Source organism: Malurus melanocephalus, unplaced genomic scaffold (genome assembly GCF_030028575.1).
Source record: "Malurus melanocephalus ecotype Western Australia unplaced genomic scaffold, MMel_1.1 scaffold_50, whole genome shotgun sequence".
Classification (NCBI taxonomy): Eukaryota; Metazoa; Chordata; class Aves; order Passeriformes; family Maluridae; genus Malurus; species Malurus melanocephalus.
The window spans coordinates 1,392,458-1,416,573 of NW_026623282.1; the positions used below are offsets into that span (position 1 = coordinate 1,392,458).

The 24,116-nt window shown below is 37.1% G+C and overlaps 1 protein-coding gene across 1 annotated transcript in view; it reads left to right on the forward strand.

Moving 5' to 3' along the window:
• Positions 1-24,116, forward strand: part of SH3TC1 (SH3 domain and tetratricopeptide repeats 1) — a 29,670-nt gene continuing 5,554 nt past the window's right edge. The window contains exons 1-13 of the mRNA XM_057365264.1: positions 1-84; positions 5,169-5,421; positions 7,772-7,846; positions 10,080-10,207; positions 12,674-12,779; positions 14,131-14,274; positions 14,909-15,083; positions 15,836-15,909; positions 16,755-16,950; positions 17,969-18,096; positions 20,216-20,257; positions 21,809-23,494; positions 23,866-24,046. Of these exons, the coding sequence (XP_057221247.1) occupies positions 5,214-5,421; positions 7,772-7,846; positions 10,080-10,207; positions 12,674-12,779; positions 14,131-14,274; positions 14,909-15,083; positions 15,836-15,909; positions 16,755-16,950; positions 17,969-18,096; positions 20,216-20,257; positions 21,809-23,494; positions 23,866-24,046 (3,143 nt within the window). The 5' untranslated portion in view covers positions 1-84; positions 5,169-5,213. The remainder of the gene's footprint in view (positions 85-5,168; positions 5,422-7,771; positions 7,847-10,079; positions 10,208-12,673; positions 12,780-14,130; positions 14,275-14,908; positions 15,084-15,835; positions 15,910-16,754; positions 16,951-17,968; positions 18,097-20,215; positions 20,258-21,808; positions 23,495-23,865; positions 24,047-24,116) is intronic.

The window sequence follows — 24,116 nt, forward strand, 5'->3', positions numbered from 1 at the left end:
GAGTTGGTTTTTTTGCAGAGCTGAGGAAGGCAGGGATCTGCCTGCTCTTTACCAGCATGTTACAGTGAATCAGACGTGGAGAAGGTAGGAGAAGTGCTATGCTCTGTCTGCATCTCCCTCTTTTGCTCTGTTTTAGGTACTTGTGGTCTGGTATTGGACTGCAGGTTTATTGTCAGTGTGTTAGAATTGCAGCGAGATCAACAGGGGTAATTTCGGTGGTATTCTGTTCTTTGGTGTGTCCATAATGAAATGACTGAAAAATATGTGGAAATGTGATCTGTCACAGTTATGGGAACCTGCTGGGATTTTCTGTGCTCCTCTGTGCTCCCTCTTCTCAGTGGTGCTGTGTGAGTTGAGCTGCAATTCAGTAGCAACAGCTCCCACTGCATTCCTCTGCATTATCTGCCACAGGCCAAAATCTGCCACATCCAGCACTCAGAGCGAAGTGCTGAGATTCACAGATGCCTTTTATAGTTTTCCAAGAGTGATCTGATTTTTGTTTTAAAGCACTCCTAGAGTTTGTGCTTATTTTTAAGCAGTTATGAGATTGTGGATTTTAGTCTCCAATTTTCCATATCTAAACTTAAAAATTTTGGATTTATGGTGCTTTCAGAGCTGTCTTGAGGATGGAAAATGTATTTCRGTGCTACTGAGATATGAAAAAAATTAAGAGAGTTTTAAAACTTTTCAAGGAATCTATTGCATCCCTGAAGCTTGCTAGGACATTTTTGTGAACAATGATACTGCTTGCAACATAGTTTACTGAGAATTGCTAATTAACCAAAAGTTACTTCAGTGATAAAGAGGTCAATCTWCCATTTTTGGAAATTATTCAGATTCCTAAGTTTGTTTACCCTGATTATAGATTTGCTKTACCGTTCTGYTCARGATATAAAAATTAAGTRTTGCCTATACAGAATTTAAYATAWTTTTTWAAAATTTTCTTACATTCATGCTTATGACAGAATTTTGTAGAGATCAAGGSTCTGATTTACTCTCTGAGGAAAAAGTTTATAAAGATCTTTTCTTTAAGATATTTGTAGCCTAATACATAAAATGTGAAAAGTTAATTGAAACTGGGAGGAAGGAATAAAATAACTACTCCAGCTACCAGTTTGGGAAAACAACCTAAATTAACTTAGGGCAGTACAGTTGAGGTCTTTAATAAGTCATTAGTACATTGTTGTGAGGMTCCTAGAGGGAAGATGATGAATGAAACACATATTGTATTTCATACAGGTTTTAGGCAACTAGTTTGTATATAGTCCATTTTTATATACTGGGTCCTGGTCTCATACATAGAAATATATCTTTAGAGGGAGAGAGAGAATCTGTTTAAGTGAAAGTTATTGGTTTCCTCCTTCAACACCCTTTAAATGGGAATGAATTGGTGGGAGAGAGTGTTCCTGTCATCCACAATACCTCTTAAAATAATAACAAAAGGCAGGGGAGAAAAAAACAACCCTCAGCCTACATGGAAAATGTCAAGCTATATGTTTTCTTTCTGGTTAGCTRTGCTTTGGAAACACTCAGCAAAAAGGAAGCAGCAACACACAGAAAATCATGAGAAATCTATTTAGCTTCCAGTAGGAAAAAGTGTCTCATTTCCACCTCATGTTCAACAGCTGTTGCATACAGACCTTTCCTGCCTGATGTGTCCTGTGAGAAGGGAAGGGGAAGGTGAGTGACTTTCTGAGCCTCACAAGCCTGGACAGGTGTGTGGGGCAGCACACAGAGCCACTGGACACACTCCCAGTGTCCAGGCAGGGAGGACACCAGTGCACCCAGTAGCACTCAAGGTGTTGAGCTGTCCAGCATCTGCCTCTCCTCTCTCTCACAAAGGGAGGGTCCCCCTGAGCAGTGCAAGTGCCATATCTTGCCTATATGGCTTTTATTTTGAGGAGAGGTTGGTTCTGGGTTCAGAAAAACAGGAAGTTCATTAAGTTTTATGGCCAGCATCCTGCACCAAATAGGAATTTTTTGGTCAAGCCTCAAAGAGCATGAGAAAAATAATTTTATCTAAATTATAAATAAAATGCTTAGTTGGTACACATGTAGATTGTAAGAACCATCTACAGAAGACAGACTTTATATGGTGAGTGCTGGATCCTTAATTTTGAAGATCCTAATCTTGTATTTGTTGCTATTAAGAAATTGGTTAGTTGCTAATTTACCATGATACTTATTAACATTAGGTTTTATGAAACRAAATTCTAATAATGAGAGTGACTCAAGCACTGCAGTTTAATATTCTCTGAAGCTCTCTTACATTGGATGAATGTTTTTCTCTGCTTTTGTGCCATTATTCTGCTTTAATTTGTGCTAGAACAGCTGAACAATTGAGAAAGAGTCAGCATAATAAATAGGATAATTATATTGTAACATTGCTCATGTTTTTTAGAGTTTTACTTATTGGGGTACTTACATGATAATGAAAGGCAAACAGTAAAAAGTACAGAGATGTGGGGTATAGTTCTATGAAATCTTTGTCACTTGGAAACAAATTTGTGTCCCTTAGAATGCATTTAGATGCCAAACAAACATAAAGGGCCTAGATATATCTATGGGAAGTTTACTATCTTGTTCTCAGTACTTACACAAAGCCACATGGGTTGACATTTGGTTGTTAAGGCAAACCTTGAAAATGGAAGAGGAATCTGTAAAAGAGAGCATGACTCCTAAAAATGCTTGAGATTTGAGTTTTCCTTCTGTGCATCTTGGAAGAACCAAGAGAAAACATATGTAAGAACATACCTGTTCTGCTTTTCTTTCAGTCATTCTGATTTTCTCCCCTTGGCTTAGGCTCTGGGATACTATGGCTGAATCTTCTTWAACAGATTATATCCATTTTGATTTGTTCAGATATCCTACTTGCTCTTTCAGCACCAAACTTTCTAAATTCATTCTCAGACCTGCATATATGTTACCCTTAGATGCAGAAGACATGAAAAAATTATCAGTTTCCCTTCTCCCMCTCAACTGAATTCTAGTAATTCAAATTTTTTGCAGGATAGTATTTTTGCTTGTGGATAGGGGCTTATGAAAAAAAATTAATAATCTGAACACTGAATTTCATTTCTGGGATTAAGGGTAATCCTCGTATAAAAATAACAACTGGCTTTGGACTTGCAGAACAATATAATTTAAACAACTACCTTTGGAAGGAAATTACCATTAATATCAAAATATTGACATTATCATTAACAGGAAATGCTAGTATTTACAAAATATATGCTGAAGAGTGTTTAATTTTTAAGTGTGAAAATTAGAATGCATTCCATATAATCCTGGTACAGTAGTGAAAAGAATGGCATTAACAACTGTCATTATTTCAAGGAAAATATTAGCTAAATAAATGGAAAAACATCCCTGGCAAAGGGAGTTTGGACTCTGGCAGGCCTGTATTTTTAATCATTTATAACTAGGTCATCAAGTCTGATATTCAGTTAATGCTGGAAAACTGCCTATGTTAGTCAAAATGTTCTTTTGTGAGAGAAGGYATAAAAATTATTTGTGTTTGAGTAACTACCTGTGTTTCATAGGTGTAGATATGAATTTATGCACATAGTTTCATATGTTGAACTGTGATGCAGCACCAAGAGCATCTTTTAAAATTCAGCCTCAACACTCTGACAGGCACTTTTGAATCAATGGCAAAATGGGGCAATGAAAACATTAAAGCGAAATCCAGCCYAGATTTCTTCAGACTTCATTAACTKGTGGTAGATGTGTTATGATTTAATTCTCTGAGCTGGTCATATAACTTGTAAATATACCTCATTAATTTTCTGTAATTGTGTAACTTGCCTGTTTCTATATATAGTTCACTGATTTTCATGAAGTGCTCATTTGAGGTAAAATTTTCAAAGACTGTAACATGGTGTGAAAGTTGTGCAGACAGATCCTGCYTTGTCCCATGTACCTGCCTACCCTGGCAGCTGCTGTGCTGCTCATGTTGGTACTTGGTTTGCTCAGGCTTAGGGAATTATGATGTGAAGCTTGAAGGGCAAGAAGTGTTGGAAGGCATGGAATGAAGAAGAAAAGCAGAACTGTGTGCTTTGGGACACCCCATTGCCTGGTAAATGGAAAAGCAAGAAATTTATTGGCCAGACTGAAGGCAGATCATAAGTGGGTGATCACACACTWGTCTGAGGCTTCAGCAGAACAAAAATACATCTTTCATCTCTCAGATTTTACCAATTTCTGCTGGAAAAAAAAAGAGAGATGAAATATGAAGATCTCAAGTGTGCATGCTCATCGTGAACATAGATCATTTATGAGTATGGCCAGAGTAAACACAAAGGAACTGAGATTAAATCCAAATGACAGRACTAAAGCAAAATCTACCCTGTGGCTGTGTGCAATCACTTAGAGACATGTGAAAGCCCACTGAGGAAAAGGGTGTAAATACCAGAGGGCATGTGCTGGCTGTGAGTCACGTTCTCTGTGGTGCATTGGCTGGTGGTTGGGCTGCAGCTTCCTGAAACCAAAGTAGCTTTTGCCCAAGAAATGGGATTGCAGGATGTCTCACCTCAGTGACTGCAGGGAGCAGTGAAGCTTGCAACTACTTGTGCTCTACTTCCATTTCTATTCCTTCCTCCTGATCATGCCARTAAGAGTTTTGCTGCCAGACTCAGCCTCTGACTTCAGTAGGGCTTCATTTTTCTGCTTTGCTGCAAAGTAATACTTGGATCCTGTGGAGGATTCATTCTTTATCTGAATTTKTACAAGCCTTCTTTGTTGCTTGAATTCAGCATGCAGTACTCATTCCATTCTTGTCACCTTTAGAAAATGGAGGTTTAGAAAATGGTGTTTTTCCCCTGCAATTCTTCTGTTAATGTGAATGATGTTATCCCTTGGAGGCTCTGYTTTAAAGCTGGCCAAGAATGAATAATTAGCAGCGGGCACAAGTACATTTTACTTCAGGCCTTGGATGGTTGCTGCTAGCCAAGTCTATCGCTTTGTTGCTAAAGCAGTGATGCCACCTCATTGCAGGAGCTTTTTCTGGAATAAATTTGGGTGTTACACAACAGTTCCTCTTGAAAGAAACCGATAGCAAATTCTTTAATCCATATTACAATCAAAAATAACTCCTGCRGGAGAGGGACAGCTCTTGAATATATTCATCTTTTTGACACTGTAAAGAAAAAAGTCTTTTTCTCCTTCAGGTTGTTGATAATGTTAATTGCATCACTGTGARGAACTTGCAAATTATGGAGAGTTTGGCAGTGGCAGGTGGAACATCCATGCTCAGCACTAATGCCATCATCCCTGCCCTGGAGGAAGAGCAAGACATGAACCTGGAGAGGGAAGAAACAGAGCAGGGAATGTGCAGGTGTGACTGCAAACATGTGGAGACTAATGCTGCCATCACCACTGTCCGGGATGGAGTCGGGATGGACTCACTGCAAGAACAAATAGGTAAGACCTCAAACAATACATCCTGGTGCCTCTGCTCCTGACTTCTCTTGGTGTCTGAATTATTGTGTTCTTTAAATGGTGCACAGGATGAGAACTGTTATATGTTTTCACAGAAACACAGAACCCAGATGGGCTTCTTTTGAAATACAAGAAGCAGCTATGTTTYCTCCATAGAAATGCTGCATAGATTGTTTTATAGTCCAATCTACACTGAAATTCACATAAGACAGAAAAATGGATTATCTTTTAGTAAGATGAGATGAAAATTATTAGAACTCAAGAGCCAATTCTTTGTCTAGCACATTTTGCTGTATTTGTAAGATTCATAAGCCCAGTTAAATTGCAGGTTTCTATTTTAAAACCTTTTTTTTAGTTCCTTTTTTCATCAGAGGTGTAGAACTACCTCTGTGCAAATGAAAACATACTTCATGCAGCAAAATCATGCAWGTCAGAAGTACCTTTTGGGTGGGGAGTTGGAGTGACATAAGTAGGTGGTTGTGGCCAGGCTCTCACTTTACACAAGGCTCAAGATCATTCTCAATGTGAAAAAACTTCAAACAATCATGGGAAAAACTATTTCATTTTAAAGTATGTCCTGTGACTTGAAAAATGTCTTTCTGTTCACAACTGCAACACTTCTGACATCAAAGACACAGGTACAAGTATCTCAGGGCAGCATAAAGTTGCTCTTTAGCTTGCCAAGAAGTATGCAAGCCATTTCCACCACGTAGGAATGGGGGTGGAGTTCATATCAAGTTTTTGAACCTAATTATAGTTCTTTAAACTATTTATTGTATATAAATAGTATASCATATAAAGTATTTATAGTAACTTGTGCTTTTTCTCAAATTTCACAGCAAACTTATTTTAACTCTGATGAGTAATTAAAATACTTGCTCATAGCCATTGCCTTTTCCTAAAAGTCACAGAAATGGATGTTAAGGTCTTGAAAACTACCTTTCAAGGAAAGATATAGCTGGTAATATCAAAATAATAGTGATGGCAAGTTCACATATCAAAAACATATGCTAATTTTTTGTCCTTGTCAACTATTAAAAAATAATCAAAGTGATTGATATTTTGTCAAAGTTTTGACAACTTCTGTGATTATAATCCTGACTAAAACCAAGAAATAAAAAGCAGAACTACAGGTAAGTCCAGTCCCAGAAGCTCTGGGGAACTTGAATTTTGAATCTTTCCTAAACACAGTCAGTCTGCACTGCAGTGAGTTTACTATCAAATTTCTATTTAAAAATGAACATCGTATAGTCTAGATAAAGAAAATAAATAAAATCCCAACCCAATGCCTCTGTCAAACACCCAAAAACTCCACAAAAAACTAAAGTCTTGGAGGATTTCAATTTCTTATTTGAGCATGTGCTAATAATTGGCCTTAAAGACAATGTTTTTACTGCTTGCTTCTTTTTCTTGTGATGTGAGAAAACTCTATTTTATGTATCCTTATTTATTTGCATGACTTTGTTCACGCAACATTCATAGATGCACTTGAGGGAAGATGCAAAAGATTTGGAAATTACCATGCCCTGCTATATTCCAGGTTTTTTTTCTTAGAAGCAGAGCTTCAGAAGATAATGTCTTGGGATACATGAAAATTGCCTCAGAAAGTTTCTTCTAAAAATGAAAGATCTATTTCTCCTACTTTTATTCTTAGAAATRTGAAGCACTGRTATTTGCCCAGGGAKCCTTGAGAAAATGGAAGTGGTTGCAGTGGGTGTTTATKCCAGMRTGAAAATATATAATTCCCAAAAGTRCAGGAAGAAATAYRGGCTAAAAGAAAAAAGCAGATTACTATTAATATAAAAYTGTCCTCATTGGTGTTATTTTTCTAAAATTTCAAATCACTTGATTTTACAGTAACCCCTCCTAAATATTACACTTGTAACCAAWAAAGAGAAGGTTATTTTTCTCCATGTATGAAGTGGTACAAGGCACAGCAATTTTTACCTCTGAAGCACCAGTGGGGGCCATTTCTAGTATAGGTGCAAGGGAAGACAAAATGAAGTCTGACCCTTGCTCCCTCCATAAAGGGAAATTCAGTTTCCTGAGAACCTGAATTCTTCCAATTCTCTGTTATCTTGAAATTTCACATCAAAATGATGAAATCAAGGTGTAACTTCCCCCTCTAGCCCAGGGAAGAAATGTTCTGATAATTTTTATGTGATTTGGGAATTACATAGCAGGAAGGGGAGAAAATAGTTATTTTCTCATAGTAGTTTTCTGATGTATCAAATGCTTTGAAAGTGGTGGGGTATTTTGTTGGTTTTTTTTTGCGGAGTGATTTATGAGACTTAAAAAAGATACATAACCATTCTTTCATTTATTGTAATAGAGTGTTCTCCAAATGAAAAATGCGTGAATGTCAGTTCAAGGACTCTTCCCAGTCAGGSAGAGAATTTTCCAACTGGTAAGTCTTTTTTTTTTTTTCTTCTATCTTCATAATATACTGCTTTTCTCATTGCTTACCTTTTTTTAATTATCTTTCTTAATTTTTTTTTTGAGACAACCCAACGATGTCAGCATTTGCAGTAGTTACTACTGTAAAGTTTATAAAGTATTTCACTGCAGCTGTGGAGTGACCAACTTGTTCATAAGATTTGTTGAGAATTTCTCCCAAAAAGAGGAAGCAACTGCTATAAAAACAAGAAATAACTCATAGACTACATTATAATGGCTAAGAAAAAAAAAAAAAAAAGAGAAGCAAATAAAAAGTTCATAGCTTATTTTACAGATGCTTTTCAATCCTTCAAATGCCTTATTTTTTAAAGTTTGTGGCCTTTCCAAGGGTCAATTTTTATATTTTTTGATGCTGTATTTTCAGTGAAGTGTCAGCTGAGTGCAGTTCCTCAGTAAATGGGTTCAGTAGGCTTCACCTCTGGAGGGCTCATGGCAGGCTCTGTGAATTGAGGGTCTTGGCACATTTCCCTTCTCCTGCCATCAAAACCAACCCTGAGCTGTTCCCTGCTCTCTGCCTTGACCTGACAAATCACACCAGTGGCAGATAGTCTTCTCCAGACATATGGTTATTTCTAGTTAAATTGTTTGTGCTTTGTGTACCTGCTTGTCTTGCTTTTTACAGAATTGTAGCTGGGGGTGTGGGTCAGGGCTCACAGAAGCAGACAGGAGATTACTGTGTGTAATGGTGTTTTAGACCATATTCCATCTCTATAAGGCATTATTATAGGGGGGATTTGACAGAAACAGCTGTATTTCTGTTGTTTTAGTTCAATCTAATTATTATTTCAGTTAAAATAATTTTCTACAAAAGTTAGATTGTGCGTCTACCATTACATATTTACTTCAGAACCAGTTTGATTATGTAAAACGAAAATATAAATTTTAAATAATAGTCTTCTCTTGTGCCAGTACATTTTAAGTCTTCAGGTAAAATGAAAAGGTCAATAATTCTGTTCCCTAGCAGCAATCTGAATAACATTCAAARGCTCTAGTTTGTGTTCTTTCTACTAACAATTGGCTTTATGACCACAGCTTAAAGAGAGAGGTCTTGTAATTCAGTAACACTGGTTTGTATTTCTGAGCCACCCTTCTTGACCTTAAAGTAATGAGTAATTTAGGCGCAAGTCATCCTGCAGACATGCATAGGAAGCCCTCTGAAAGCAGATCAAGATGCAGCATATTGGACTAGAATTGGAAAAACCTCTCTTTTACCTGAATAAAATCTCAAATTCAGAGGAGGYGGAATATTATAGTATGCACAACAGTCCCATATTGCTGCAAGTGTGACCTATTTACACACTTTGCAATTGGAATTGTTCCTGAGTCGGTATTATTGGCTTATATGTGCCCATCTGTGWATCTGAAAATTTATGATTTACTGTTATTGAGCTAAATTAATGAATTAATGCGGAATGAAAGCGGCTTTATCAAAAATCCTCTTTATCTGAGAGAAGCTGGCTGGAGCTGAACCCTTAGCTGTAATAAAAGCTTCTCATAAGCAGATGCCAAGAGCTGGGAGCAGGTATCCAGCTGCTTTCAGATGTGCTGTTAAAATCATGTAAGTGAGCTTTTAGTTGGACCATTTAACTTGGTTAGCACTGCTCGACCAGCTTGGTTTAGAAACAGCTTTTACAGTATTTGATTTATTTAAGCCTTCTTAGGTAGTAAGGGTGACATATCAGAAAGCTGTGAATTCAACATAAGTTTGAAGGGTTGTAACATGCTGAACTATCTGTGGGTTTTGTTGTTCAGRGKTTTTTTTTGGTGATGCCAGTATCTATTTGCTTTGRTTTTTGATATGCATGGAATATTTGAAAATCTGGGCATGTTTTTAATGTCCACAGAGCTGTCTAATTTGATGAATTACCAATCTGCTTGCTTTTTTCTTCTTTTTTCTCCATCTACAAGTATCAGTTGTCTCTCAAAATTTCTAGATTTGCTCATCATGCTTCTTTGTATAGCTGTAGGCATTATTTTACAAAATTGTTTTATGCTAGGCTCCTATGTCTGCAGGATAATAAAAATGTAAAAGAAACACGCAGTAGATCAATGTTCTGTGTGCCTGTCTCTGAAGCTGAAAAAAAATATTTCTTAATGTGTTTTCCATAATTTTGAGGGGGTTTCTGGTTCTCCAAAACTGATTCACAAATGTTACAATACTGAAAATGGATATCCTCCTCCAGATATCTCCTTGAAGTTAACAATGGTAAAAAGAAAGAGTGGATGTGCTGATCCCAGGCTCCAAAGACAGCTCAGAGGGCAGCTCCGTCTTCTGGAAAATGACAGCAAGGAGGTGATGACAGTTTTCAGTGTAAGTTCAGTTATTTGGAAATTGTTTTATTTTTTCAGATAACACACCCTGTGCTACTGGAATAGACTGCCAGATATTTGGGTCCTATTTCCATATATATGCTTGGTGCTTGAATTTGAGTGACCTGTTTCCTGGGGCCCAAAAACATTTAGGCACTTTAGAAATACTGAATCATTGAAAAAGACTGGATCAAACTGATGTAAAATAAACAAACCCAGCTTAATAAGACATTGAATGGGCTTATTTAAAAATTGTTCTKCTTTCAATTACATCAAAGAAAATATTAGGGTTTTGATTTATTTTAATTTGCCCTTGTATTGACTCATCACTTTAGTTTCCCAAAACTTGAAGTCATTTGGCATACTAATTGCCTGAGACGTTCACTGCTAAGACAAAGAGGAAGTCTGAAGGAGAACAGCCTAAATAATGGACTACCTAGGGCTAAATGGCCATAGTTTTAAATAGCATACAAGAGTCAGCCAAATTTTGCTTATGCCTTAAATTGGTTTGTGTATGGGAAACCTGTCCTCTACATCCAGTGAGGTTTGATTTCAATACAAGTTACTCTCCTCCTCCTTCTTAGAAAAAGAAACCAGAATGACACCATTACACCTCTGGTGTCTCTTGTTTTGTCAGTGCCATGGGTTCCAGCTCCTTCACTAGCAAACCAAACKACTGAAATCTTAATTAGTCATGGCTTTGGCTGCTTTGAGCACATGTGGTTCTACAGCACTTTCCTTTTATGCATTGTGCCCACTCCACCACCAGGCTGCTGACTTTGTGGCTGTGCAAACAGACTGTTCTCCTGCTGCTCTGCTCTGGATTGTGTTTAGAGGGAGATGGGATCAGGAGGCAAAGAAAAAGAGCAAACAAATAGGCTTGGTTTGTGGCCTTATTATAAACAGACTGGGAAAATACTTTGAAGGAAACAAGATTGATAATGATAAGTTCCCTTAGAATGTTTTTTTGATATTCAGCAGTGCATGGATCCCCCGAGGCCGACATACTTTAGCATGTGCTGGCAATTTATTAATAGATTTCAGGCTCTCATTAATATGTAATCTGGTGTAGAAAGGTGCAAGCAGAAGATCAAAGCAGTGATGAGACATGCCTGGTGAAGAAGCCTAGGTTGGACTTTTATATTTTAATGTGTTCTGATTGTGTGAATTGAAAATATGGGAGTTAAACAAAATTACTTCAGAGATATTTTAAACTTTTGATGTAACAGTCAAAAACTCAGTGGATCAGCTCAAACTTACTCAGATTGTAGAAAAAGTCTGAGGGGTGRTTTCCTCCTTGCTGCCTTAAGTTAGAATCAATTTCTCAGTCCTTGAATTATTTCAAGCTGCGTTTCAAATTCAGTGGGATGGGAGCAAGGSTACAATGCTGGCAAATGATACAGCAGCATTACACCTGTTAGCTTTACGTTTGATTTATTCTCTGAGGTAGAGGTTCACATACTTGTCTCATAAATTACCACAATTCTTGGTATTTCCCTGAAAGGCAATTTCCAGYATCATCGGAAAGCCTTGTTTTTAAGCTACAAATTGGACTGCAACTTGACTGTATATTACCCCTCAATGTCTAGAATCCGTCAAAATGTGTTTTTCTTTCACTTATTTGAAGGTTTATGTAGTTGTCCCTTTTAGCATTTCTGGAATTATTTAAAATTAATCATTATCACAATAATCATTACTTGTCTTTGTTAAAAGTGAAATTTAATGCTATCTGAGCAACACAAACAAATAAGGATAAAATGAGGATAAAAATATCTTACTACATCTTTAAAAAAAAGAAACATAATACTTCAGTACTTTTGTTTCAACCAAAGAATTTGGAAATAACTATTAAATATCTCTTCTGGATGAAGACTRACAATACCTGGGAGCAGGTTCAAAGTTGTGTCAAAGGAGCTGCATTTTGCTATGTGTACAGAGCTTTGAGGGTAATCTACACCAAGAGGTWGTAGAACCTAAAAGTTTACAGTGATCCAGTGAGAAATTTTAATTTAAAAAACCCAAGCTAGCTCTTTTTCACTATTCAATATTAATGCCCACATGTCTGGCAAAAGCAGCTCCCAAGCTGCAAACCACTCTGTGTGGAGGATATTCTTGGAAGGAAYTACTAGATCCTTGCCTATATGTAACATTTAACTATATGATTATACCTGTGACTATACACAGACACTTCTGAACTAGACAAACCTTCAGTCTCACTCGTCTTTATCTCCTCTGTAAATTTACCTCACAAATACTGTTGGTACAATTACTGAGCAAAAGTCAGATTAAAACTTGGCTCCCTGTGTGTTGTASATGTATTTTAAAGAAAAGATATTTCATACAGATAAAACCCTGGATTTTTTTTTATCCTTCTTAATGCAGAGTATTTTAATCTAAGTGTTACCTAGTGGGAAATTGTGCTTAAGTCTGGTATAATTATGATTAAAGTATTGGTTTTGATTTCTAGGAGCTTTCTGCCAGACTCCTGTCTATTCACAGTGATCAAGATCTAATAGTGGTGACATTTAAAACTTTTGAAGAAATATGGAAGTTTCTAACYTACCACTCACTGGGTAAAATTGTTTTACCATACAACAGTTAAATATGTTATTTTGTATTCAGTTGCACACAGTTTCTGGGAACTTGTTGGCCACAWTTTTTTTTTTYAATTGACKCTTAATAATCAATTAATGTTYCTAAACTGAGYGGTAGTGAATGGGCTGGAGWGACCTTCCAGCCTTCAGGAAAAACTATCTTTATCCCAAGGCAGGCAACAGCTATTGGTCCTGGCAGATGTCTTGCCTTAGTTAGACACTGGAGAAGTCGATCATATATTTCTATGCAGTCTRTTCTAATCCAGGTGTTCTGTGTTTTAAGACCTAACCTGTGCTGCAACACACTTCTGCACGATGTTAACACCTATTTGAAATTTCCAACTTGTACTTTCTCTAAGTGTTGTTTATGTAGAAAAATTTCCTGTAATTCTTCACAGAGTGTATGTTCTAGACCTCTGATCATGCTTCCCTCACTGTACTCTTTTATTCTTTTTTCATTTCCATGAAAAATTTACTATTTTTTACATATTTCTTGACTAGTAATGAACAAACTGGACAGAGTTGGTGAGGCTTCAGAGGACATATCAATGATTGTTTCATAAGCTTTGCATGCATTGGTTTTGTTTATAAATCTGAACATGCCTTTTGAAACAACATGCCACTGATTTGAGCTCCATTTTTAATAACCTACAACTTTCCTTGTAAGAATAGCAGTCTTTTCTGTGGAATGGCATTTGAATCTGATCTTTGTCTCCATTTTTTCACCTTATTTTTCTTCTGCGTACAGAGGGTTTGTGTGCATTACAATTGAATTCGCCTTTTTCTATCTAATCAAGTTACATAATGAGTTTTATTTTTAATTTAATGTTTACTATTTGCTTGCTATTTTGTATTTTTAAATGCTCCTTAGAAAATTAAGGGTGATTTTTCTATCCAATTTTGCACAAAAAGCATAAGAAAAAGCAATTTCTTTGTGGGCAAGGCTGTGGCTGACAGGGAATTTATTCARCATCATCCAAGTAGCAAAGTAGCACCTTAATCACTGATCTGTCCACCTTTCCATCATAACCGTTTGCACAAGGATTTCTAAACTATGGGAAACCTTAGTATGTAAAGGGACGGCATAATCTGCTTTTTCAGCAGTATTTGAAAAGTTTTGTGTCTTTTAGATGTAGTTTGTGAGAGCTAAGCACTAAAAGTAGCTGTACTGCTTGTGACTTGACGTAATTTTACAAATGCTATAACGTAAACAAAGTTATACACTGTTCATTAAGTGATAATGGAATAGTTCCTAGCTCTCTGAAAGTTTATACTTTTGTGCAATACTGCAAAATGGCAAAGAAACTAAACTGGATTTTCTTTCTCCTAGGTTTTATAAATCATTGCATGGAGAATTTATTCCTAGATCAGTCTTTCTGGCTATACTCCCAAGAGGARGAAGATACAGGCATTGAAGTCTGTATAAATGAAAAATCATTGAATCTGATGTACAGAAGTCTGCTAGTACAGGAAGGTAAGTAAGGSTGTACATGCTAAGGCTGAGTTCAGGGAAGAACTTTTCTTTAAAATCCCCAAATCAGACATTAAGATCTATTCAAATACTTAATGAAGTTAAATTTAAATTTACTCACTCCAAATGCACATTGTAAAGAGAAAAGAAAGGAACAAACACAGATTAGGTTCAGTGAGATCATGAAGGGATTGAAGAAATTCATGTGCAGCTGGCCCATAAATGGATACTGAAAGGATTAGGGAGGGATGTGCATTCCAACKTAATATTATTACAGATTCTGGAGATGTGGAGGACGAGGCTTATAAATAGTTGCCCGGCTCATGTGCTTCTCCTAAACAGCATCACCTGCTGGTACCACCAGAGACAGGATGACAGGATCATTTACTTCTGCAATAGAAATATGCAGAATTGCAGCAGAGGGCTCTGTGCTTCATTAAGACCTCATCTCTGCATTTTTTTTTCTACTGAAAGAGAYACTAGACAGAAGTGTATTAATACCTGACAACCAGCAAGAAAATTCTTAAAAAAGATCAGATTTTCAATTTCTAAATGAGCATTACTGATGCTCTTTGAGGGCTTATATGACACTAAAGCATTAAACAAAATGACATCTGCTCAATTGCTTTTGTTTTAGGGTCATTTTTTGGTTTATGTGCTGACAACACGATAAGAAAGATGATGGTTACAGGCAATGAAATAACTTACTTTGAGACTGGGGCTTTTACTGAAGATGTGACAGGYGGATCTGTGGATAGTGACAAGTCTGTGCTGTCTAATGCTTCTCTGGAGCCACTGGACCCTTTCCATCAGTAGGTACCTGACTCTACCTGCCTATTTCACATGCATCTGATTCCTACATGCACGTCTGCTTAAAGGTGCCTCTACAGGGCAACTTGTTTGGAACATCMATCTTCACTAATGCTGATAAAAATACACTCTAATTCCTTTCACACAACTGAAATTAATCCAGATGCCTGCAGAGCGTCATTTAGAGTTGGTTTGCCATCTTGTGAGTTCCCTATTGCTTTTTTTTCTTCTGAATCTTTCATAAAATCTATTAACATTGTTTAGAGTAGCAAAGATGCTTGGAAGTGTGAGTAGTAACAAGTGAGATGGTTATAATGTGGAACAGAACAGGCTAGYAGTGTTTCTATCTAACATTATTAATAGGAACCATCTACCTTCCTAATGCAGTTTCTCAAGTTCRTCTCCAAGCTCACAACCAAAATTGCATCAAAAAACTCACTTCAGGAATCACCAGAAAATAATTAGTTTGTGGTGCTCTTAGTACTTAMAACTGGGATATTTTTCTTTTTGTTGTGCTGGGGCAGAGACAGATAGCATAACTTTCTCAGTTTGGTTTGTTAGCCTAAAATAGCAGTAGTTTTACTACTAATATTAATCAAAACATAACTGTGTCTGAAGTGTWTGAGCAGTGCTGAAATTGAAAGCTTGTTGTGGGAGAGATACATCAGTTTTCATACATATTTTAAATATCACTGCTATTGTCACAACGTTCAGTGTTCCATACACTAACTTCCATTTCTTTTTCTGCTTTCAGATGGTTTCTTAAAGGATATTCTAATCCTGTTGACTTTTCATAYAAAAATGAATCTAAATCCATCAGAAAAGTTGGTAAGAAACTTCATTCAAGCATCAATGTTAGAATAACCCCAAACTTACTCTAGTGCATTTGCTAGAACAGACTCTAAGTAGTTCAATAACTCCTTTTCCATTTTATTGGAATGGGAAAACAGCTCTCAAARTTAAATTTGCAGTAAAATTAGTGAAAGCATAAATTTGTCTAAGGTTTAACTCTTTAGAGTTTAAGTCTTGTCTTTCCCTTTTTACCTCCTAAATACTACACAAGGTAGTCCAGAGTAACTGAATTAAGGATGCCTCTGTAGCTGTGATGGCAATCTTTCAAATAAGAAAACGCACTAATGTAATTGTGGATCTTTCATATGTTTACTGCTTTATCTCATCATAAAATAAAGAGAAATAAAACTTATACAGATGGTTTGAGGTTAGAGAGTAAATAAATATGGCTTATTTTCTTCCATGMTGTCAGTTTTAATACTGGTATACAGCCATATTTATCTCATAGGGATTGTTTTAATTGGTTCAAAATAGGTTCAACTGTTTTACTCTGGCCTAAGTTCAGAGCCCTTTGTAAGAAGCAAAGTAAGGACTGAAAACATTTCTTWTTGCTGCTCTGTGATGAAATTTGTTGGAGTTGCAAAAATATTTTAGAATTTCCTTTGTAAGAGCTGGGAAATGAGGATTTTTACACTCTTCTAATCATCAAACCAAACCAATGAGGTTTGGATGCTTCAAATCTTGCCAAAGAAGGTATTCAGCTCATGAGTTCCAGGAATGTCCTTTGCTAAATATATTCTGCTGAGTTGCAATTCTATTAAGTGTGTTTCTATTGTTAAATTACTTTATTTAGAAATGTTATTTATCTCCTTATTACACAGCARTGGGATCCTGTCTAGCTGTGATGAATTATGAAAGTATTGTGTYGGAAGAGCTGAGTTTCCAGGAAGGGGACAAGATTGAGATCCTTGGCTACTTCATTGAATGCATGGAATGGTTTCTTGGAAGACATGTGTTTACTGGCCAAATAGGTTTTGTAAAGACAAGTCATGTTAAACTGGACTTACCTAGAAATAAGTGAGTGATATGTATTTACATTTCACAAAGAAAAAGGACCTAGTCTTTTAAGCTTTAAAATGCTGAACATTAAATTCAGGGGGTGTGATTTTTTTTGGGTTCTTTGTTTTATAACTTTTTTGTTGTTGTTTGTTTGGGGTTTTTTGTTGTTTGTTTGAGGTTTTTTTTATGTTTTGAGTGGTTTTGGGGTTTTTGGTTTTATTTTTGAGCTTTGGAGCTTTTTTTGGGCAGGTTTGTTRTTGTTGGTTTCATGTGAATTATCAGAGCATGTATCAGTCAAAACTGCAAAGGAATTGGAATATGAACTCTGCCTAAATGTTGCAAAATATTATTAGTCTGTAGCTGAGTTTATTCCTGGGAAAAGAGGTTGCTGGAGTTATCATGCTGTTTTAATTTCTATTCTTTGGCACACAAGTTCCAAGAAGCTTTACCCTTGCAGAAGGTTCTCTCTGGTCTYTCAAAATCAATGTTAAAGCATCCAAGTCCTGTTTTTGCTACTATCCTCAGTTACAGGCCTTAGCTTGCTTCTAATGGGACCTTTGCAAACAGTTGCTAATAATGCAGACTGAAACCTCTGAAAGTGTGCATTTCCTCATGCACTGGCACAATGTAAATAGGCTGCTCTTATTAATATGCCTGAACTGTGAGTGTGCTGCAACAAGGAGTTAAATGCTGCTTGCAGGTCCATTTCATATGTACCTTTAGGCTTATATTGGAAAATTAATACCATAATGTTTTTCAAGACTTGTGCTTCTAATAAATACTCTCATAAAATGCCATAGAATTACACTGTCATAAAATTTACTGTGATGTGGCAGAAACTGTTAGCTGCAAGCATATCTACTATCAGTTTATATGCMTATTTTGTAAATTGACTGAAACTAACTTTGAACCAGCACAATCCATAATGTAGAGATTGTATTAGTTTCTCTAACAAGCTCATAATTGATTGATGCAGTGAGGTTCTTAAGCCAAATCTCTTTTAAGGCACCTTCAAAGTTACTCTTTTCCTTGCTAGACCACAAGATCTGGRTTTTCTTGAAGCAGAAGAGCTATCATTTTTTTCAAAAGAAAAKAAATTGGAAGAAATAATACAATTGTTGAAACAAACCTCCATCACAGATGTCTGCTCTGTCTACAGAATAGGTAAGTATGAGTTTTATTCCTTTGTACTGCAAAGATATATGTTTAGTTCCTATATCACTCTTATACTATTTATTTTTTTCAGTGAGATTCCAGCATTTACACCTGTTTTGAAATATCTTGGTATTCAATTGGTTCTTCAATATGGCATCTAAAAATCCCTTATTTTATCCTTGCTATTTTTCTGCTATTTCAAGACTTTTCCTAGCAGAACATTTGCAAATCTTTTGTCCTTTTCTTTTTTTATTTCTCCTGAGTGAATTTAAACAGCAGGCTTTTAAAAACACTCTTATTGAGCTGAACAGATCTCCAAGCTCTTACATGTCTGCATTATAAATTATAATTTCACATGGCTGCATTATAAAAGGCAGTATGTTCACCCAAACACTGCTGGATTTTCACCTTGGGAAARGTAGCACAGCATAATAATTATTGACAGCTAATGCATACACACACCTCTTCACACTTCATTTAATTTTCAAAGGTATAGGAAAATAGCAAAATCTAGTCATACAAACATAATTTCTGATAGAGCTGTTATTCCTCTGTGCTTTGCATTAAGTAACTGGGGTTTCACCTTTCTAGACTTACTGTAAGGCAGGGTAATGTAACAGCCTTGCTGAATGGAACAGAGGCAGCAATTTCTTATTCCACCACAGGCTGTTGGTGACGCATATGCTTGTCAAATATCTAACAAAATTTAATCTCCATTAGTGCCATCCTGTGTGACAGGCCTGCAGGCTCCACTTTGAAAGGAGCCGGTATAAGTTTGACTCAGGTGCACTGGTTTAATTCTGCAATTTGTGTATGTGTGAGTGTGAACAATAACTAAGGCATGTCAGACCTGCCATGGCAATGTGCAAAATGCTTCCACATCTCACGTTTGGTGCTTAAACTAAAAGCCTGGAACAGAAGTGTGCTCTAAGGTAGCAAAGCAATGTCATGGGCTTAATGGACGTACTGCTATTCTTCTGTTGCACATTTTTCACCACATCCCTCCCTAATCTTTAAGTATCGCCTTCATTTCACATCTTCCCCAACTCATAGCACCATCTTTACCACTTTTCTCTTAAACAGCTCAATTGATCCACATAACTTAACCAGAGCAAGCATTTTCAATATTCACTTGATACTTTGTTTTGTGAGCCRAGTAAATGGATTTTCAATTCCTTCCTTCTATATCAATCTACTGAGAAGTATTTACTTATGAGCACTTCCCTGATTAGATATTCAGAGTATTAAGTGGTGACTACTGTAAACATCTGTGGTTTTCATCCACCGGTCAGGAAAGCATTTATAAAAAGAGATCCAGAAGCAAACAGTCAGTGAGAGTTCATTCTTAAAGGCTGGTAAAGTAGCTTTCCATCAGCTTAGAGCTTAAATAGGGCTGTGAGCCTCTGCTTTTGTGTATGCCCTTCATACCCTCAGTACCACTTCTATTGCATCAAGTATATGAAAGCTGGTGAAAATATTTCTGAAATGCAGCATGACAACTGAAATGCTTTGAGGAATATCTGGTACTAAAACCAGTAATTCTTAAATGTTCTACAGATGTGCTGTGTTTAACTATAGATCTGGCTTTGCATTTAATGTCTACAGAATTAGGATATATCTTTTAAAATAAGAGTAATTTTTTTAAAACCCATCTGCTATTGGAATGGCCACCAAAAACCTGACACTTATCTACAAACAACCYTAAATAATTTCCCTTCCCCATTACCCTGGGAGTAACACTAAAAATCTAAATTTTTATCTAATTTTATGAGACAGTTGTAGAGAATGGTCATGTCTTTGCTGCCCACTTGTATTTTAATGCAGCCGAAATGCCTCCCTCGTGCAGGACAAGGGAGGCTTTAATTCTTCCTGTGATATGCTCCCCTCACTGGGCAGAGGCAGCTGCATGATGATAACATGCAGAAGCAGTGAATTGTGTCAGCAGGAGGGTAAGTSCCTGTTAACTTTGGGTCAGACTTAGAAACTTCTTTTCTCCCTGATTTCCAGGACGTAYCAAATTCTTCTGACATAAAGAATTATCAACTAAAAACCAGTCTTATTTTAGGAGATTTAAAACTGAAAAATACCTAAGATACCATAGCTAACATGATTTTCTTCTTTCTTACAGATGAATTAGAAGAACCTGAATTTCAGAAAGCTCATGAATGTGGTAATATTTCCTCTGCATACAATTTTTACATAAAATTAATGAGACTTCTGATATTTTTTGTCTCTTTGCYAGTGATTCTCCTTCTAATGTCTCTTCACATGCTAATTTTTTTCTCTCATTGTTTGCTTTCTGAGATTTTATTTTAACCCCTTCTCACTAGGTTTTCTGTAAGACTTAGTTTTCACTGATACCAAATGTTATTCTTGGAACTTGCTATCCACCTGCAAATTGTAAGACTTACTTTCACTGATGCACCACCTCCAAGCCCCTCCACATTGTTTATCAAGGCAAAATACTGTTCATGGGGCACCTGGCAACCACTGACTTTGAATTCCAGCAGATTTTTTTGTCTACTAGGAAACTTCATCCCAGAAATAGATTTCCCAGAGGAGATATTTTGTTGAGGATGCAGAATTATTTCCCTTTGGCATTTTGTTGCTAAGCTGTCACTATCATTACTCATATTGCACTACATTTTTCTAAACAACAATTTTTTTATTTATGATTCTGCTGCAGTTTCAGAAATGAGATTCTAAGGGAATTGAGCTCTAAATCTGTAACTTCAACAAGCTCCTGTTGATCTGCAGCTGTAAGCTTAAGCACTGAGTATGTCTGCAAACTACATCCCTAATCCCTGCCCTATTAACTGGGCTGGAAAACTGCAGGAGGACTAAGAATTGATGGCATATCTGTATTTATTATATTTGTAAGGTATTTGGTAATGTCTCTAGRGGAATTTAGTGTCCACATCAGTTGCCACAAATGGGTAACTTTGTGAAAAGTTATCTGTGCCAGCAGAGAAACAGTGCTTATATTGATTGATAGGAGAAATCCTGTTACACAATACACAGGCCTGTCTGGTCATACCTGGACAGGAGAACAGAACTTTGCAGGCACCTCTGAGCCCCCATGTGAGACTTCAACAAATTGCACAATCTTAGTCCTTGCCCTACCTAACCTACCTGAGCCTACTGTGAGGACACAGACTTCACTCAACTCAAATGGTTGAATTCCCACTTCCCTCACACCTTAATTCCAACCAGCATCCCTGCCCTGACCTTGGGTCCTTTATSCAGCCTCCAGTTCAGACTGTTGTCCTAGATTTTATTCTGCCTMCCAGCTAACCTGAATTGTATTTCTTTAGCAGATCTCCTGTTCATATAGAGAATATGAGAGAACACAGAATATGCRCTGGCTGTGCTTTCTGACTATACACAGACACAAGGCAGTTTGAATTAGAGCTGGTGTTTGTAGGATTAGTTTTGGATCAGGCACAGGGCCGGGTTACACAAGTGTACTGATCACTAACATGCTTACATGTGGCAAGTTCTGTTTATCCCCACTCTTCCAGTATCCTACACTTCTTGATCCTTCTTGAAATGTTTTTACACCTTTGGCTCGTCTCCTAGACATACTGTTAAGAAATCAAAATATGTTTGCATAATGTTTTCACARCAGGATCTTTACTGACAAATGTTGTAGTTGGTCTATCAAAGATCTTGGTATGCGTGCGTAGAGGAAGTTGTGATCTGTAATTTTTCTTAATTTCAGATATCCCATGCTCACCTTCTAGCACAGGATCCACTAGCAAGAATGGCAAGATAGAAGAATTGCTGAAGAACTTCAAGAATTTGGAGGCCAYTCAAGCTGAAGAGCCAACTGCTGAAGGGAAGGAATCTGCTGGCTCTTCACAGACTGAAATATTTCCTCTACCTCAAGGGCCTTGTTTCCACATACGTCAAGATGATGTTCARGAATCTGACATCTTTGAGCCTTTGTTACTCTTCTTAGATAGAAAAGAATATGAGAGCAACTTCAAAAGCCTGTATGATTTTGCTTACTCATTTACCAATAACATGTTTCATGGATTTTCAGAAGAGGAAGAACTGGTTAGTTTTTTAAGATTAGCAAGGGAAGCAGCAAAGAAAGCTGGCCTGTCCTGGGCACTAGCAAGGCTGTGCTTTCTCTTAGGCAGACTYAGTGTCAAAAAGCTGAAGTTTTCCCAAGCTCGGGTGTATTTTGAAGAAGCATTGAGAGCAGTGGCTGGAAGGTTTAGTGATTTGTACTTTGTGATTGCTCTTTACACAAATCTAACAGTCATCTACTTGACCCAGAAGAACAAAGAAAAGTGTACYCATATTTTTGATAAGGCTGCATGTCTCCTAATGGGAATTCCCAACTACATTTGCAGTGCTGACCTGGAGTCAGATATACTGAAGTATGCCCTGAAGAGGACAATTCTGAGCCAGAACAAACATGCAGAGGCGAGGGCATGCTTTCTACTGGCAAAACATTACAGTGCTCGCAAACAGCACGAAGAGGCACTGCCGTTCCTGGAAAGGTTTCAGCTGTTGCTCAATGACCTGGGTTTACAAAACAGTTTATCCAACAACTGCTACTTCAARCTAGCAGAGTCCTACCATGAAAAGTGTTTGCCACACATTGTATTAAGTTGCATAAAGGTTACCTCTCTCCMGAGCTCCAGTACCTTAATGGATTCCCTGAAAAGAATTGATTTAGTCATCAAAAATGCTCCCAAACTAYATGGCCTGAGAAAACTCAGACAAATGTTCCCATCCCAAATTGCACCCTACCTCATACAAGCACTTTCCTCTGTGTTCAATAATGAGCAGGAAGGACTGTGCAGCACTATCTACCTTAGTCTGGCAAAGCTGTACAGCCACCACAAACACTATGGAAAAGCCATTGCTTACATGATGAAAGCACTGGAYTCTGCTCCTGCTAAGCCAGAGGAAACTATTAACTATTTGGTTTCACTGGCTTGGCTACACGTTCTTTACAAGCAGTATGATGTGGCTTTAGCCATTTTAAATGCTATTGTAGGCTCTTCATGGAGCAATCCTCAGCAGCTCGGCATCGCTTACAACATGCTTGCTATTGCTTTGAAAAGGACAAACAACACAAARGAAGCTGCTGAGAGCTACCACAGAGCCCTGTGTCTGTCAGAAGAGACTGAGATGATTCACAACCAAGCCATAGCCTTGGCTAATTTTGGGGCCCTCTGCCTGCATGCGGCAGCCAGCAAGCTGGCAGAACATTATTTTATCAGGGCAGTTAAGCTATTCTCCAAGCTTCCAATTATGGACTGTGGTCAAGCTTTTATCCAAGTCCTCCTTCAGCTGGGATGTTATTATGTTGGTGGAACTGAAAGAGAAAAAGGAAGGTTTTACTATGAATGGGCTTTTTTAGTTGCAATGGAGACAAGTCATCTGGAGAGTAAGTATATCTTTTTCCCTCAGAATTGCAAAATGTATCCTGTTTGGTAATGTTGTTTATATAGGTATGTTATATTTGTATTTAGARGATGCATTTCTTACTTTGTTATTCTTCCTACCATGATTAAGGCAGCTTATGCAGGTAAGGTGACTCTGTTATTCTTTTGTTTTGAAAATAAAGTTTGAAGTGACCTCTAGCCTTGTTAACTTTGGGGGTAAATGAAATGGCAGTGGGACATTCTTGTTATGATTTCCATATTTTCATTATTGGTGCTGGAATTCGTGAAACAGGGAGAATGAATAATTTTAAAATGAATTACATTTCATTTTAAAACTGACATTCATGTTCACATTTCCAATCTATTCTCCTAGGTCAGCTACAAGCAGTTAAACTGCTGTGTCAGTTCTACAGTACAGTTGCTCCCAATGAGACTCAGTGTGTCATCTACAATGAATATCAACTATCTTTGGCTAGAAAACTGTCCAACAAAGTTCTGGAGGGACAAATTTTGGAAACCATTAGTCAGCTCTATTTGTCTTTGGGAACAGAAAGGTAAGGCACACAAATGACTTTTCTTTCATTCGGATTTTAAATTTTTCATCATGTGCAGGATCTCAATTTG